The sequence below is a fragment of the Pan paniscus genome, chromosome 2, assembly GCF_029289425.2.
Source record: "Pan paniscus chromosome 2, NHGRI_mPanPan1-v2.0_pri, whole genome shotgun sequence".
Taxonomy (NCBI): domain Eukaryota; kingdom Metazoa; phylum Chordata; class Mammalia; order Primates; family Hominidae; genus Pan; species Pan paniscus.
Genome location: NC_085926.1, coordinates 167666670 through 167683477, shown reverse-complemented (window position 1 = coordinate 167683477; position 16808 = coordinate 167666670). Strand labels below are relative to the sequence as shown.

Genomic DNA, 16808 nt, shown 5'->3' with positions numbered 1-16808 from the left:
TGTTTGGTATACATTAAAATCACCTATGGGGCTTCCCCAGCATATATATGCCCTGGGAACTGTCTGATTCAATAGGTGGGGTGGGCCTGGATATTGTTATTTCTTAAGCATGTTTCTGATATGCATTAAATGTTAGAACTATTTAGAATACTTAAAAAAACTAGTACATGTACATTATTTCAACTACTCACACAATTTCTGTAGGACTGAAACACAGAAATTAGCTACTGTTGGAATGAAACTGATAGAACCATTACCTTTGAAAAACGGTTTTCTAAAATTTGTCTATCAAAATCATCCTGTGAAATTAAACATAAGACAAATGCCATTTAAAAACAGCAAAAAAATTTTTATATAATCTACGGTTTCTTTTAAAATAGTCTAAAATCTAACATACAGTAGGCATGATCTGATACAAATACAGAAGAAAATTAAATTTATTTAGAAAATAGTTTCTCAGTAAGATCTTCACCTTCTAAAGACTTCCATAAAAATATGTAATACTTAAATAATTACTAATAGACCTTTCCCAAAACACTGCATTGTAACAAATATAAAGTTGGACTTAACTAAAATGGTAGTTATGAGTGTTAGAATGATACCAGATACAACTAAATATATGCATATTATGATAAATAATAGCATAGCATTAAGAGAAGAATGCCAAAGAAGGGATAGTATCTTCAAGTTTTCTCTACACATCATTCTAGAAGAGCAGAAAATGATGACAACTCAAGCCATGTCAATTTAAATAAAATTACTTTAGCTAAGAAGCAGAAAATGTGATCAAGAAAAGCTCAATCAATCTTAGCCACTTCAATCGTATCAAATAATACTAAAAATAATAAATTTGAAGGCTAATCTATGCAAAGGCAGAATGCTAATAATACCAGAGGAAATTTGGCAACTATTGCCCTTATAGAATTATGACGTCACTGTAGCAGTTTTTTGTTCATTAGATGCTTGGATTAATGAAGATATAAATAAATTAAACATAACCTCTCCATTTTAGCAAACTTCCTAAAGAGGCTGAGTCTTTTAATTTTCTATAATTTCTTCACATTCCAATACATTCCTATCACATTTAACCCAGAAGAGATTAGGTAACATTCTAATGCTTTATAAATTTTATTTAAACCCACTATTTTAACTTAATACACATGCATAGATTTCTTAGATAAAATATCAAATATTGTTTGTATCATACAAAGGTGGTATTTCAAACTCTATTCAAATAAGTCAGTCCCATGTCCCACCAGTGGCAATTTATTATGAAAATAATGTGTGTGCTGTGAAATGGTGAAGATCTCTACAGACTACAAGCATTAAGTGTTTTTATTATGTCCTCTAATTGGTTCTTATGACTTGGGTCCCAAATAGAGAAAATTAATGAATTAAAGAAATCAATACCAATAAAAAACATATTAACTGTACTACAGGTGTAGTTTAAAAGCAGAACACAAAAAAGCCACAGCATGGCAGAAATAAGAAATGATGTCATCTCACACTGAACAACAGCCTTGTGGGGGGAAAAAAAAAAGAAAAAGAATATCACCATGCTGTTTGATCAGCACTATAAAAATTGACTTTGTGGAACTCATAATTTCATATCCAAAGATCAGGCAGTGAAATAAATTAATATGTGGGAAAAGTGGCATGGGGATGAGTGGTGCAAATATCAGGATAATAACGAATTTTCTACATTCATTTGGAAGGAAAAGGACCATTGTGAAACTACAACCACCACCAAAAGTTGTGGTTTAATTTATAAAATTAACAAACCCCAAACTTATAGAAAACTCAGATATAAAATATTTAATTAAAGTTGGCTTTCTGGTAACTCAAAATGTTTACTTATAATTGAGGTTAATTTCTTAACTCTTTATGCAATATAATGTACCAAATTTAGAAGCCAAGTGATTTCTAGTATGCATTAAGTTTATATCTAGAAAATTCTTTCTGGAATTCAGTATTTATTTTAAAAAGTGCATAACAGGAGTAAGAGAGGCTTACCAAAATATTTCAAAACTCAAGTACATTTTCCTCATCTCCAATATTTTAGAACGGAATAAAACATAAACTGAATCAAATTTTGAAACTGTCTTTGACAAGATAAAAACACCAAATATCTACTTAAAATTCATTTTGAAAATACAATCTCAGATAACTCAAACCAAAAGTGCTGACCATTGGTTTTCTCCAGAATACTCAGTTCTAAATGAACAAAAATTTATATGCACTTTTCTAGACTTTGAGAAACATTTTTGTTTCATTAGAAAAGTTATTTCTAACAATATATTAATAGAGAAATAGCACAATTCTTATTCAGCGCCTAAATTTTCACGAGCGAAAATATGAAATTTTATTTTTATGCATAGTTTATGTATTGATCCATGGGGCTTACAAATAGCAACACACTCTTGGGCTGATACTATCGTGGATTTTGCTTAAATTATGAGGGCAGGAAAATTTTAAAATCCCACAGGTCACAACTGAATCACATTAACTGGCTGATTTAGTAAATGAAGGGCAATTCTAAAATGCAAAATAAAAATGGAATTAAGGCAGCTTTAAAAGAAAATAAAACTCATCCACCCAAAATAGTGCTACATAATTCATTACTTAAAAAGCTCTCTGTGGAGTATAGACATAAAGCCAAAAATAAAAACAAACATTGCAGTTGTGATGCAGCATCAGGTGCTTTTACTTCAGTGAATGAAAAATAATGGTCACAACTCAAATGAATGGGAATTTAATATGAATATATGCACCTTACCAGAGATGTTTGCTACCAATGATATCTTAGCAATTCCATATTCCTTACAAAGTCAGTATAATTGTTGTAAAAAAATCAACTGTGGTTCTGAATACCCATTCACAGTTGACCTCAACAATGTATCTGATGTAGGAGACTGAGTATCCGTGACAGGCAGAAGCATGTGATGGTCCTCAGTCCCAAGTGGAAGAGCTAATGGTAAAGTCATATCAGAAGGCTTCACATCCATAGTTTCTGATAAAGGACTTTTTTGTATGGAATCTTGTTCACTCAAAGTATGATCCTCTGCACTGGAGTCTAGAGTTTTATCTGCACCTAGAATGGAAGGAAAAAAAAATCTACATTATCTTTAAAACAAAACTAAACCCCTGAGGTAGACTAATGTACTTACCATTCCCAGAAATTACATTCCAACCACCATACCTTTACTCAAGCGGTTTCTCTTTTGTAGATATGCCCTCCTCACTATCTATGTAAATTCAATCTGGGCCTCAAGGTTAAGTTCAAGCACCAACTCCATTTAAAAAAATGGACTTGATTAAGAATGAAACAGGGTGAGCTGTTATATCGGCTTAATCACACATTTGTCAATTTTCATATACTGCCTTGTGGCATCTATCTCTTATTGCCATTTAACATTCTACTCAGGTATGCCTTGAATCCTCAACCAGACTGTAAATTCTTTGAGAGTAAATGTCGTTATACTTCTTTAACTCCCTCAAAATATTAAACAGTGATAAGAAATACTCTTTTCATTCACTGAATGTTTTTAATAAGTTGTTCATATTATTCTGTGAGTTCAGAACAGTATGTATGGCACTTTCATATATTTTCAGAGGTGAGAAATTCTGCTCTACTCAAGGGAGCAATCAGCACACTGACTAAAGATGTACTTTTGTCTTCAAATTTTCCAATGGCTTTAACATGCTTCTGTTACTCTAAAGTGTTGACATGATTTTGGTTTCACCGTCCTTGTCACGCAGACAAAACTGCTTTTGTAAAATTGTAATTATCTGTATTCTTCCCAAACTACTCTTCACTTCAACTAGCTAAGGTTTCCTTCTTGTCCCACTGACTCTCTACAATGTTCTCTGCCTGGAATGAATCCTCTCTTCCCATCTCCATCTTTGAACTCTTCTCCATCCTTCAAGTTAAAATTAAGTTTTTTCTAGTACTTACCTCAGAAAAACATAGTATCTTCTTTAGCACTTTTGTGTCGATTATGCCCTACATTTTCCCTATTTATTTAGTTTATTTAATTATTTATTTAGGTTTCTGGTCTCGCACACCAGGTTGTAAGTGCTTTGAGTACCAGAACTATGCCTTGTTTAACTTCATATTCCCTGAAAGTACACTTTACAGAAATTTAACAAGTGGTTAAATTAATGACTTACTGCAGTTTTTAGATGTTTCTAACTTAATACTTATGATGTTTAAGTATTTACACACCAGAAGGGCCTAGTGTCATGTCTAATAATGACAGAATAAAATGGTAAGCACAGGGAAACTTTTTCAAGAATTCACTTTAACCAATAGACTCAAAACTTGTTGTTTGGCTTTCCATTTTTATATATTATAACAATGTAGGGCTACCTGTTTCCCTATTTCCTCTTAAACATTTCTGGACTAGTGTTCATGATAACACCACCCCCTGCTTTTTTTTTTTCATAATAACCATAGTAAACCCTGAGTTATCCAGACTCCAGTATGGGAAACAGTGACACATAGCTTGCTTATATGTTCCTTCATGCTTGGGACTGTTATTAAGTCAGGTTTTAAAAGGAGGAAATGTTTCAAGTTTGTTTGTTTGTTTTTTTTTTAAATAAGAGATTCAATATGAAAAATCCAGAGTGAATGTTTCTGCAAAAAAGCTACTTTCCTCACATGTATATACCTAGTTTTTGAAATAGACATCTAATTTAAACTGCTTAAATGTAAATCTCATCTCAACATTTTAAGGAATAGCACTAATATGAGCACCAAATTAAAAAAAAAAAACAAACACAAAACACAAGCATTTACCAGAATGGACTTTTGTTTTGTGCTTCTTTAAATTTTTAATATCTGTGTAAGAATTTCCACATAATTCGCAGATAAATGGTCTTTCTCCTGAAAAACAAATTTAAAAGTTTAAATTTCAATATTTTAAAAGCTGCTAGCTAAGACAAAAATATCAATGTTTATGAACACAAGGCAAAAATTATTATAGTGTTTAAATTTGGTTTCAAATTGTCACTTTAATCACCTGGTTATAATATAGTGAAATGAAAGATTCTATACAACCTAGACACTCCTTTATACAAAAAATCTGTATCTCAAGAAAACTTGAGCATTTTCATGAACAGAAATGTACTTGCAAACTAAAACAAACAAAAGCCTACTCTTGTATTTCTATGAAACATTTAGTGAGTGTCAGTTATATGCCAGACACTGGCTAAGAGATACAGCTGGGAGAAAATAAGTGTAATAATCATGGTTTCTGCTCTCAGGTACCTGGCAAATTAGAAAATCCTTAAAAATACTGACAGCATGCTACAATATTACACTTCTTTGGAAATAAGAACTGTTCAGTGCTTTATGGTGTAAACTAAAGCACGTCAGAATATAAAGTCACCAAAAACTTACTAAATCTCTATTAAGTACTCACATTATTCTAGGTAGGAATTATGAGAAGGAATTTTTAAAAAGAGAATGTCAGAACAGTACTCTTTCAAAGTGGCATTTTCCTTTGTTTTAAAATTTTTTACATTCAATATTTTCTTTATACAATTTACAAACTACTTTTTACAATAAGCATGTCAAAATTAAAATTTGTTCCTAAAAATTGCATACTAAACACTGTTTAGTAAGAAAATCTGATGTTATCTTGGTATTACCTATTCCTTTTCATTTCTTGGTATATCTGTGCAATTTAATCCAAATCATTTAAAAACTATTGATTATCTGGCATATTTCTTGGAAAACCAACACAATTCTTTAACAAATTTAATTCATACTCCAAACAACTAAAAAAAAAAAAAAACAAAATAAGCAAATAAGTTGATATTTATACATTAAGATATTGCTATAGGTATAGTATGACTAAATACCATATAGTCCATAATGGCTTAAAAGTCAAGGTTTACATAAAAAGAAATTAAGAGAGAACAAAAAATAATACGTTCTCCCTAAACACAGACCTGTATGGGACCGAAAGTGTTTGTTGAGCTCTCCTGAGGAAATAAAACTTTTCCCACAAATACCACATATGTATGGTTTTTCACCTAGATGGAAAATAAAAGATAGCGAAGTGGTGTACTATACCAATATAATATTTATCAATTACAAATAATCTAAAGTAAGCTTTTCTGAAATATTATTTAAATTAAAATCTCTCTATATTGTACTTTAGAGGTATTTTCAGTGATCCAAGTAAATGAATATTAGTAATTATTGTATACTGTTCGTAAGTTTTCATATATTAAAACTTTATTCCTCAAAATGTCCCTTCTAATAGAGATGATTTGGGCAAGGAATTTGATTTTTATGTGATTAAGAACATGTCAATTCATAAACCCACATTTCTATTCTTGCTATCTACTATATTAATAAAGGAGAATAAAAGTATGTAGGGAAGTCTTTTAAAAAATGTACCCTAAAAAAGCAATTTGTTTCCAAACTGCTATTTTGCATCTGAATTACCTTATTTGAAAATCCCAGAATATCTGTGTAGGAAAGGTCCTAAGAAGTTTAAAAATCCATGTTCAACCCAAACCCACTCCCCAACCCTAACTATAGGAGATGACTAGGAAGCTGAAAAGGTTTTTATAAAGTCACAAAACGCATCTCAATGCAAGTTTATATAATATCAAAATTATCTCACTGATTTTAATGTGTAAGTTATATAATTTATTTCACCCACCTTGTATTATTCTAGAAAATAAGTCAGCTTTTATATTTAACAAATATGTGCAAAAATCATAAACATAGCTTATAGAAGTATAAACAGATATCTAACTACAAAGTTTCCGATCTACTTCGATAAAAGGCCCAAGTCCCCTTTTTCTTTTATTTATAACTTTATTTTAAGCAGTCTCTCCCTGTCAAACTTACCTGTATGTTTTCGAGAATGAGTGATAAGAGAACTAGAGACAGCAAATGCCTTCCCACAGGTATCACATACATAAGGCTTTTCTCCAGTATGCCTACGGACATGATAGGTCAGTGTGCTGGCTTGAGCAAATCTCTGTCCACACCTATCACAGACATATGGCTTCTCTCCACTATGCTTCCTGTTAGTAAATAAAGTTAAATAAGTAAAACAATTTGGAGGTCAGTCTATATAGCAAGAATTCATAAAGTTTTTTATAGATTTTATTTCATGTCATCTTAACAGGCCAAGACTATGTATTTAAAACCAGTAGTTGTTTCAGTGTAAACACTGCCAAAAACAAATATTTCTTATTATCAAAACATTAGTTCTGAGATCAGTTCAAAAAGTTTTTCCATGATCTTTATATGGTTGGCAGTGGGCCCCTAATACTGCAGGCAATTATTTTCATGAGTCTAGTCACTCTTTGACTTGTGAAAACTCTCTCCTCAAACCATCAGCATCTCCTTGCCCATTGTTACTCTCAGGTGACATCCCTGCTTCCTATTTCACTGAGAAAAATTCATATGACATGAGGGTGACAGTTCATCTGAATCCATCAATTCCAATTTGTATACTTGAGATCCTACTTAATGATATCACTTCTGCAGTTTCCCCAGTCCTACATCATCCATGTTTCTCACTCCATTGGATTATGGTATACAAATATACTGATGTCTCCCATATTAAAAAAAAAACAAAAACAAAACAAAGACCCTTGACCTTACTTGCTCCTCCATTATCTGCTCCCCTTTACCAAAACCTTGAGACTCCAAGTGTTCTATCTACTTCCATTTCTTCTCTACTGGCCTCTACTAATGATACTTTTGTCAAGAGCACTGCTGATTTCCCACTTTGCTAAATCCACGTCAATTCTCAGTCTTCATCTCCCTATCACAGAATTTTACAATTGACCACTCCCATCTGGAATAACTTCCTTCACTTGGGATTCCAGGGCAGCCCTCTTTCCTGGTTTTCCTCCTCTACTGGCTGCTCCTTCCTAGTTACCTCTGCTGGTTCTCACCCATCTCTCAGAACTCATAAAGTTAGAGTGCCTCAGGGCCGTCTTTTGATTTCTTCTGTCCACATTCACTCTCTTGGTGACCTTAGCCAGGGTTACAGCTTTAAATACTGTCATATGCTGATGACTGCCAAACTGTTATCTTCAGCTCAAACCAGTCCCCTGAACTGCAGACTTAGATAACCAATTATCTATTGCACACCTCTATTCAGAAGTGTTAAGTCATCTCAAATTTAACACACACAGAACTGTACTCGTAAATTCCTGCACTTCCACTTAAACTGTTCTACCCACAAACCTTCTCTATCTCAGTTAATGGCAGCTCCATCTTTATAGGGGTTCAGGCCCAAAACCTCAGAATCATCTTTGACTCTCTTCCAGACTTCACATACAATCTGTTTGCAAATTCTATTATTTCTAACTTTAAAATATATCCAGAATCTACTACTACTTATTTCTTTCACTGCTGCCACCCTGGCCTGAACCACCATCACCCTTGCTTGGGTTTTATCTATAGATTCCTGTTTACCCTGATTCCACTCTTATAATCCTATACCAGTCAGAATGATCCTCTTAAGTTGCATTCTGGACCATTCTGATCTTACTTCTGGACCAGTCTGACCTTATTTCCTAGTAGTCCCCACCCCCTGCTTATTTCCTATCAACCACTGTGGCTTCCTTGTGGTTCCTTGAATGTGTTAATACTGTTTGGTGGAACCACAATTACAATTCTACTGTCCTGAATTCTAATATAGTAGTCTACTCATAAGACTATGGTGATTAAAAGACTAAAAGATCAAACAACTCATTTGGTTTTTTACCTTGCATGAATCTTGAGATTGCTAGAAGTTGCAAACTGTAAGTTGCATACATCACATTTATAGGGTTTTTCTTCACCATGATGCATGCGACTATGGAAGACTAGCTGACATTTCTGAGCAAATCCTTTATCACACAATTCACATTTGTATGGCTTCTCACCTAAAGGAACAATAAAATTTATATTTAGAAGAAAATAGTGTTTTGGTTGCATAAGTCATATAAGATTTCATCAACAGTACTAGCTTTGTTATTAAGAAAATGTTAACTGTTGGAACTGAAAACAAATATAATCTTTTCCAGACCACTGAAAACACCAGTAGAATCAGAAGAAATTAGTGTTTCTGAATTCATGAGATAAATACATACAGCATTTTAAAAAGTACGAATCTAGGGCTGGGCTCGGTGGCTCACGCCTGTAATCCCAGCACTTTGGAAGGCGGAGGCGGGCGGATCACGAGTTCAGGAGATCGAGACCATCCTGGCTAACATGGTGAAACCCAGTCTCTATTAAAAATACAAAAAAATTAGCCGGACTTGGTGGCAGGCACCTGTAATCCCAGCTACTCGGGAGGCTGAGGCAGCAGAATGGCTTGAACCCGGGAGACGGAGCTTGCAGTGAGCCGAGATCGCACCACTGTACTCCAGCCTGGGCGACACAGTGAGACTCTGTCTCAGAAAAAAAAAAAAAAAGTAGGAATGTAAACGTACCAATGGGTGCTCATACTTTACAACCAGGCAGAGGACATGCAAAATAAAGGTAACTGTAGAAGCTTAGGGAACACTGTATGTGTAATTCCAATGAACATGTTCAGAAGTCAACAGAGTCTAGAAGTATGTAATGAGAAGTGTTGGCAATATCTGAAAATTGGCCTGAATTGTAATTACATTTTCTCTTTATCAGTTTTAATGTCTTTGTCTCTGTTAAATACTTGGTAAGCTAGAATCAACATACTTATTTGGAGGGAAAATGGTATAAGGAGTTGATGCATTAGGGCTTAAACAGCCATTAAATACTTGGTTACAATTACAAATAAATTTTCAACAGTTTAACACTGTTAAATACTTTGATGAATAGAAAAATATACCAAATTCTGGTCACAAGTAGTGTGTGCTAAGTACTCTCTATAAAAATACACTATATTAGTCACAGTATAAAAATAATTATATCTCCCCACACACACGTCTCACCTGTATGAGTTCTTACATGTGTTTTCAGCTGGTTACATTGGGTAAATGCCTTTCCACATAAGTGGCAGACGTAAGGTTTGACTCCTTTATGTATTCTCATGTGCCTTCTCAAACTGCTGGCTTCTGAAAACACTTTCCCACATGTGTTACACATTGGCTTGGCCTTGGAATACCTCTGATCCAGCTCTTCCCCAGAGTTCTCCGCCTCATAAGGACTCTTGACACTGGCTATATTAGACATAGAGTGTTCTTTCAGAGCACAGTTTGGCTGGGATTTTCCACGTTTCCGTTTCACTGTAACAGTGTGCACAATATCTTGTGCTGGAAAAGTATTTTCCACAACTGATGTCAACTCGAGTTCTGAATTATCATTTATTTGTGCAACTTGTTCTACTACTGGTGTGGGCAGTTTATTTGCATCTAGGAATAATTCAACAGATGCATTCTCTAAGATGTCACTGGGATATTGCACTGTTTTATTCTGCCCTGTTTTCGGGGAGTTGAAAGCCGCCTTCTTCTTTTTTGTTTGAGATGACTTTTTCGCTAACGCGCCTTGTTTAGGATTTGCCTGAATCAAATCTGTAGATACTTCTGATTTCTCTCGATTATTATAATCTCGCAGAGTAAGAAGACAAGTCTGTTGATTCAATTCAATGTTTCCAGTAATACTAGATATCTCTGTAGAAGAAGGATTAGCAATAAAAGCAAAATCTTCCATCTTTATTTTGCATTTAGTGACCACCTCTTCCACTTTGAGATAGTCAGCAGCCTGATGAATTTCTTTAACATTCCAACTGCAAGGAAACAAGGCTACATGACAATATTCTGATCAAAGAAAAACTTTTCGAAACAGAGCTGCATATATACTTCAATGTATTTTAAAGACCTAATGAAGCAGAATGCTGAAAAAGACATAACTAAGAGAAAAATAGATTTATAAATTCATTCAGAATAATGTTTAGGTAAAAAATCTCCAATTTTACAGAACTTCAAGAGATGAAAGATAATGGCTATTCATAGCTGACAGTGAACCACTGCAGAAAAATTAAATGTTAAATTTTCTGGCTTTTTTTTTAAAACCCTAGAACACAAAAATAGCTGATGGTAACTCACTACCTCCTCCATTCATCCTGAGGCTTCTTCAGATAGCAACCAACTTTTCTGGATTGGCAAGAGGGAAAGTCTAATGACACTTGTTTCCTACTATTTTCTCCTGCTCCCCTGTGAGGGACTTTAATTATGTTTCCCAAACTTTGCTGTGCATGTGAATCACCCGGGAATCTTGTTAAATGTAGATTCAAATTCAGTAGGTCTGTGATGGGGCCTGAGATTCTGCATTTTTTTTCTGTTTTGAGATGGGGTATTCTTCTGTTGCCCAAGCAGGAGTGCACTGGTATAATGATAACTCACTGCAGCCTTGAACTCCTGGGCTCCTGCGTCAGCTTCCCAAGTAAGTGGGACTACAAGCATGTGCTACCATGCCTGGCTATTTTTTTTGTAGAGGCAGGGTCTTGCTATGCTGCCCAGGCTGGTCTCGAACTCCTGGCCTCAAGTGATCCTCCCACCTTGGGCTCCCAAAGTGCTAGGATTACAAGCGTGAGCCACCAGCACAGCCTGCATTTCTTAATATACTTCCTGGTGATGCCAATGTTGCTTAGAGGAATCCACTTAGAGGAACAAGGTTTTAGAATGTTAAACTCTCTCTAGCAACCCTCCCACCTTTTTTGGTGATACTCAACCCAAATTAGCTGGAGTGTTTGTGATGTGAGAGTTACAAAGAAAGACTTAAGCCACCTTGTTCAATATTCTAGTCAAATGTTTACTAAGCATCTACCATGTGTGGTACTAAGATATTAATAAGTAAATAGTCTCTGCCCTTCAGAAGTTCACAATGTGGTGAAAGGTTGTTTGATTAATCTAGCACTGGCTCTGGCATTACTGGCTGACTTAATTAGGGTAAGTCAGCATCTTTGGGGGGTTCAACTTTCTTAGCTGTAAAATTAGAGTTGAGTTGGTGTTAACACTAAAAACATGACTAAAAACATGACTATAAGTATTTTGAGACCCTGCCTCTACAAAAAAAATAGCCAGGCATGGTAGCACATGCTTGTAGTCCCACTTACTTGGGAAGCTGACGCAGGAGCCCAGGAGTTCAAGGCTGCAGTGAGTTATCATTATACCAGTGCACTCCTGCTTGGGCAACAGAAGAATACCCCATCTCAAAACAGAAAAACACACACACACACACACCCCTTACCCTCAAATAATCTTCCTACTTGATTTTTTTCCCTAAATATGGTTTATCTTTGGGAAGATGATCTCTTTCCCTCTCTGTTGTAAGTATAAGCCAGAAAAGGGTTTTAATCATAGCTGACAATGTAAATATAGTGCTGGTGATACTATTTTAAAGGACTAAAATTTGAAATAAAATAAAAAATAACTAGTGTCATGAACCTCTAAGATCTCTAAAAGTATGCTACAGTATCTACAAATCTCTACCCATGTTCTCATCATCTTCTAATTAAACTTGCTTTGCCTCAAGTGCCACCTGTATGTTTCCCCTTATTTAATTTAGCATCACAACAGCTTTCTAAAAATTGTCTTTTGGGCTGGGCCACTAAAAAAGATCTTTTGGTCTCTAATTGTGTTTAGTGCTCCATAAAATAAACCGCCAAACAGATAACAAGGTCAGGTAGCCTTTAAGACCAATATAAGTTAGCAGGAAGTCATACATTAATTGTTCAAGGCCGGGTGCAGTTGCTTACGCCTGTAAGGCCAAGGTGGGCGCATCACCTGAGGTCAGGAGTTCAAGACCAGCCTGGCCAACACGGTAAAACCCCGTCTCTACAAAATACAAAAATTAGCTGGGCATGATGGTGGGTGCCTGTAATCCCAGCTACTCGGGAGGCTGAGGCAGGAGAATCCCTTGAACCTGGGAGGTGGAGGTTGCAGTGAGCCGAGATCACGCCATTGCACTCCAGCCTGGGTGACAGAGTGAGACTCCATCTCAAAAAAAAAAAAAAAAAAAAAAAAAATTTGTTCAACATTGAAATGGTAATTCATACAAACTATTTCATAGATGGCTATAATCTCAGTCACAGTTAAGAGCACCAATCAATACTTCAATAACAGATTTGCTTTTGTTTACAGTATTAGATAACATCCTGTGAACAGTCACTGAAGGTCATTTAATTACATATTGCCAGGTACATGCCTAAATGCTTTATAAGATTATCCTCAGGACATGCCTATGAAATCTATTATAATCCTCATTTTACACACAAGTGAAAAATCAGAAGTCCAAAGAAATAAAGTAACCTGTCCAAGAGCACAGAATGTTAGAACCAAGATTTGACCAAGGTAATCTGGCCCCTGAGCCAACTTAATATATTCTACCTGTTTTCTTAATCACTAAGTTGTAAGCCTTTCTATTTTGGTATAAATCCTCTCTTACATTTCTAGCTGAACTCGAGGAATTAGCTCCCCAGTCTCCAGGAAAGATATGTACCAAAAGAGACTGAACAAAACACCTGGCTGTTCTTCACATTGGTTCTTTGCATGAAGTCTCAAAGAAAAGTGCTCTACCGTGTATTCAAATCAAGATTTTTTTGTTTTGCAGTTAATTGAGAGAAAAGGAAACCATTAAATTGCAGGCCAGCCAAAATTCACACTGCTCTTTTCCTTTAATCAACTTATAAAGAACTCACTTGAAGATTTCATTATACCAAAATTTAAAAATAATTCCAAAATAGCATGAAAGTTTACTTTTCTCTCCCTCCCCTCCCCCCACTGGATACTTCTTACACAAGAATGTTTCCTCGTCAAAAGGATTAATGAGCACCCTGATTCTAGATTTTTAAATAAGTATATTTCCATGATAAGTTACAATATAAAAGGGAGGGAAAGATTTTGCTTGATGTATACATGCACATCTCTACAGAGATCTGGAAAAGAATTAATTAATATATATCAAAAGGTTAACAGGGGTTATCAGTGGGCAGCAGAATTTCAGGTGTTTCTTTTTTGTTTTTTCTATTTTTTCTCCAAGAAATGTGGAATTAAAGGGGGAGGAGAGGGTAAAGAAGAAAAATAAAGAAATTAACGTTCAGTGGGAAGTGAATAAGGATCAAGTAAAACCTTATTTAGCCTCAAGGTAGTTATTACCATCTCATTTTGACAGATGGGGAAACTGAGGCCCAGAGAGACTGCATCATGCTCAAGGAGACATAGCGACTGACAGGAAAGATCTAATTCCAAAGCCTATAATCTTCCTATGTCAGAAGATTATGAACAGTCTACTCATGTTCACTTTCATAAGAGAGACAGAAATAAGACAGGGGTAATTTAATCAGTTTCTCTTTGCTTTTATTCCCTCCACCTTTTCCCCTACAATCTGTAAATGTATTGATATTAATCTAATTATATAGTTCGTTATACAGGGGAGACACACAGTGCCTGCATTATCAGATTCCTCAGAACCCACTTCTTGTTAATGCAGTGACATCAGTAAGCATCTTAGAGAATCATTCTAGCATCTCTGACCTTACTTCAGTATTAGTACTGGTAGGTTAATAGAGATAACAGGAGTCAGAATGAGGGAGACAGAAGACCAGAGGAATTCAAGGACCAAAAAGCAATGGGAAACTGGAAGTAACTTAGAATTTTTTGTTTGCAGCCTGGCCAGCATGGTGAAACCCTGTCTCTACCAAAAAATACAAAAATTAGCCAGGTGTGGTAGTGCACACCTGTAGTCCCAGTTACTAGGGAGGCTGAGGTGGGAGAATCGCTTGAACCCGGGAGGCAGAGGTTGCAGTGAGCCGAGATTGCCCCACTGCACTCCAGCCTGGGTGACGGTGAGCCCGTCTCAAAAATAAAATAAAATAAAATAAAATAAATTCATTGTGTTTAATGTTCAAGTTTACATAAGTGAAATCACAGGCTTTGTTTCAGTAAATAAACGTGTCAGAAATCTTACTGTTTATTATCTGTGCTTATGAAATATTGCCTGCTCATCCTAAATCAGTGATACTGATTTCTTTATAAAAACAAACATTGTGTGCATAAATAGGTGAAGAATTTGAGTTCAGAGAATGAATGGAAAAAATACAAATCTACTTTTGCTGTGAAGACTACTGACTAGCTTTTATAACTGAAAATAAAATGTGTACTTTACCTGTCAAGATTTAAAGTTCCTGTGTATATAAACTCCAACAGTTTCTGAAATCCATCAGCCTTCACCTGACTCTGATCAAGAAAGACATTGTTCTCAGAAGTGCTTCTGTAGATCGCACCAAAATACTCACTAAAGGAGGCCAGCACATTCCTATGAGCTTTAAACTGGAATTCCCCAATCACTATGGTGCAGTCACAGAGAAAACCTGCTTCCCGCTGTTTGTTCAGTCTCTCTAAAAGGTGCTCACAGTGGTGCGAATACTGCATTTTGATATCAGAATGGAATTTTACCCTTGATCTAAAAGACAAAAAGAAACAGTAAATCAGTAACCGTAAGTTCTCATCAACGTTCAGTGAGGGAAGGGACAGAGGACATAACTTTAACAATTTTAGCCCCCTTGAAAATCCTTATCAAACATACATGGTTAAGAATGAAGGGATGAGTGCCTTTCTATCTTTGGTTACCTTGATCAACTAACACAATCCTTTGGACACATCAATAAGTGACGGTGAATGGCAACACTTCTACCACCTGCAAAAAGCACCGCAAAACCTGACGCTTTCACATCTGTTGAACCCTCAGATTTTCAAGCTCAGTAGACATGTTACAAAAAATTTTTTTAAACCACTAAGACATGATCTCTTGGGACAGATAGGGGCAGAACAGTACCAGTTTTTAAAAACTGCTCTCAAGTCACCAAAACCTGTTAGTTTCCCCAGTGCAGTTTCTCCAAAACGAGAGGTGGCTGCCCAGAAAGCCGGGAATGCGCCCGGCCATGGCTTGCTGTCAAAGGTTCTATCACTCGCGCTAAGGAGGCCACACCTTCTCCCTTCCCACTCTCTCTACGCGAGGCGGCATCCGAGAGTGACAACCAAAGCCAGTCCCTCCTCGGCTTCTGCCGCCCTGCCCTCTGCCCAGCTCCCACTCCCGCGAATTCCCACAGCAGAGGTTGTGGCCCAGGCCACCCCGGGGCTGCCTAGCCCAAGCCTTCCACCTGCGCCCCGACCCGTGCTGGAACTCCAAGGAGCCTGCCCTCCGATGGCCCAGGTTCTGGAGAGACCGGGATGGCGGGCTGGGGGTGAAGTAGGAACTCACCGATAGCAACCCAAGGGGGGAACACAGTTTCTTCACTCTGTCTCCGCCATCTTGGGAGTACGTCACCGAGCCACGCTCCGCCCCTCCCTTCCTTCCACGGTGGCGTCACGTCCGGCTCTGTCTTCCCGTGGCAGTGCGGGAGGTTCTGGGGCCATGGGGGTCCGGCGCCGGCCAGGGCGGTACAGGATGTACCACAGAGACCCACTCCCCAGCATGCCAGGGGTCCCCCGAAGCAGCAGGCGTCATGGATACGAGAGCTGAGGGCTCGCTAGCTCGCAGCGCTCCGCCTGTCTTCCTCATCGCGAGCATTCTGGTGCCGGCAGTCAGCGTCTGGCGCTCTGCCGGGGCTCTGCGCCGAGGCCCGGCAGCACAGCACCGCGGGCCTCTCTCCTGAAGCCAGCTGCGCACTGCGTGCGGGGGCTTGTAGTTGCTTGTCTTCTCCCATCATCCTCCCCTTCCTCGGGGCCCCACCGGTGGAAACTGCTGCATGTGTACTCGGATCTCTGCCATAGGGGATTTTTTAGCTGAGACTTGGCACCCCTTTCCCGCTTACGTACCTGAAAACTCTTGGCACCCCCTGGTTTTTTTGTGCCCCAGCCAACTG

The 16808-nt window shown here is 37.0% G+C and overlaps 1 protein-coding gene across 3 annotated transcripts; it reads right to left on the bottom strand.

Annotated features, from left to right (window-relative positions):
• Positions 1-1800: 1800 nt before the first annotated feature.
• Positions 1801-16676, bottom strand: MYNN (myoneurin). Of its 3 annotated transcripts, XM_003817678.7 has the most exons (8): positions 16205-16676; positions 15110-15406; positions 9937-10730; positions 8748-8907; positions 6869-7047; positions 5956-6039; positions 4799-4885; positions 1801-3091 (listed from the first exon to the last, which is right to left on the bottom strand). In XM_003817678.7, exons 2-8 carry the CDS (start codon positions 15373-15375, stop codon positions 2829-2831), a joined length of 1833 nt encoding a protein of 610 aa, XP_003817726.1. In that variant the 5' UTR covers positions 15376-15406; positions 16205-16676; the 3' UTR covers positions 1801-2828. The 3 variants fall into 3 exon arrangements, with proteins under 3 accessions (XP_003817726.1, XP_008969167.1, XP_063459076.1); XM_008970919.5 differs by lacking the exon at positions 5956-6039 and having other exon boundaries at positions 2681-3091; XM_063603006.1 differs by lacking the exon at positions 1801-3091 and having other exon boundaries at positions 4831-5781.
• Between the last annotated feature and the right edge of the window lie 132 nt (positions 16677-16808).

Excerpts from the sequence above, each read along its gene's own strand:
- MYNN (XM_003817678.7), bottom strand. The coding sequence starts at position 15,375 with ATGCAGTATTCGCACCACTGTGAGCACCTTTTAGAGAGACTGAACAAA. Across the intron at positions 7,048-8,747 it reads AATCTCAAGATTCATGCAAG|GAAGCATAGTGGAGAGAAGC; the intron begins GTAAAAAACCAA and ends ATTTACTAACAG. Across the intron at positions 6,040-6,868 it reads TCATTCTCGAAAACATACAG|GTGAAAAACCATACATATGT; the intron begins GTAAGTTTGACA and ends TTTTCCATCTAG.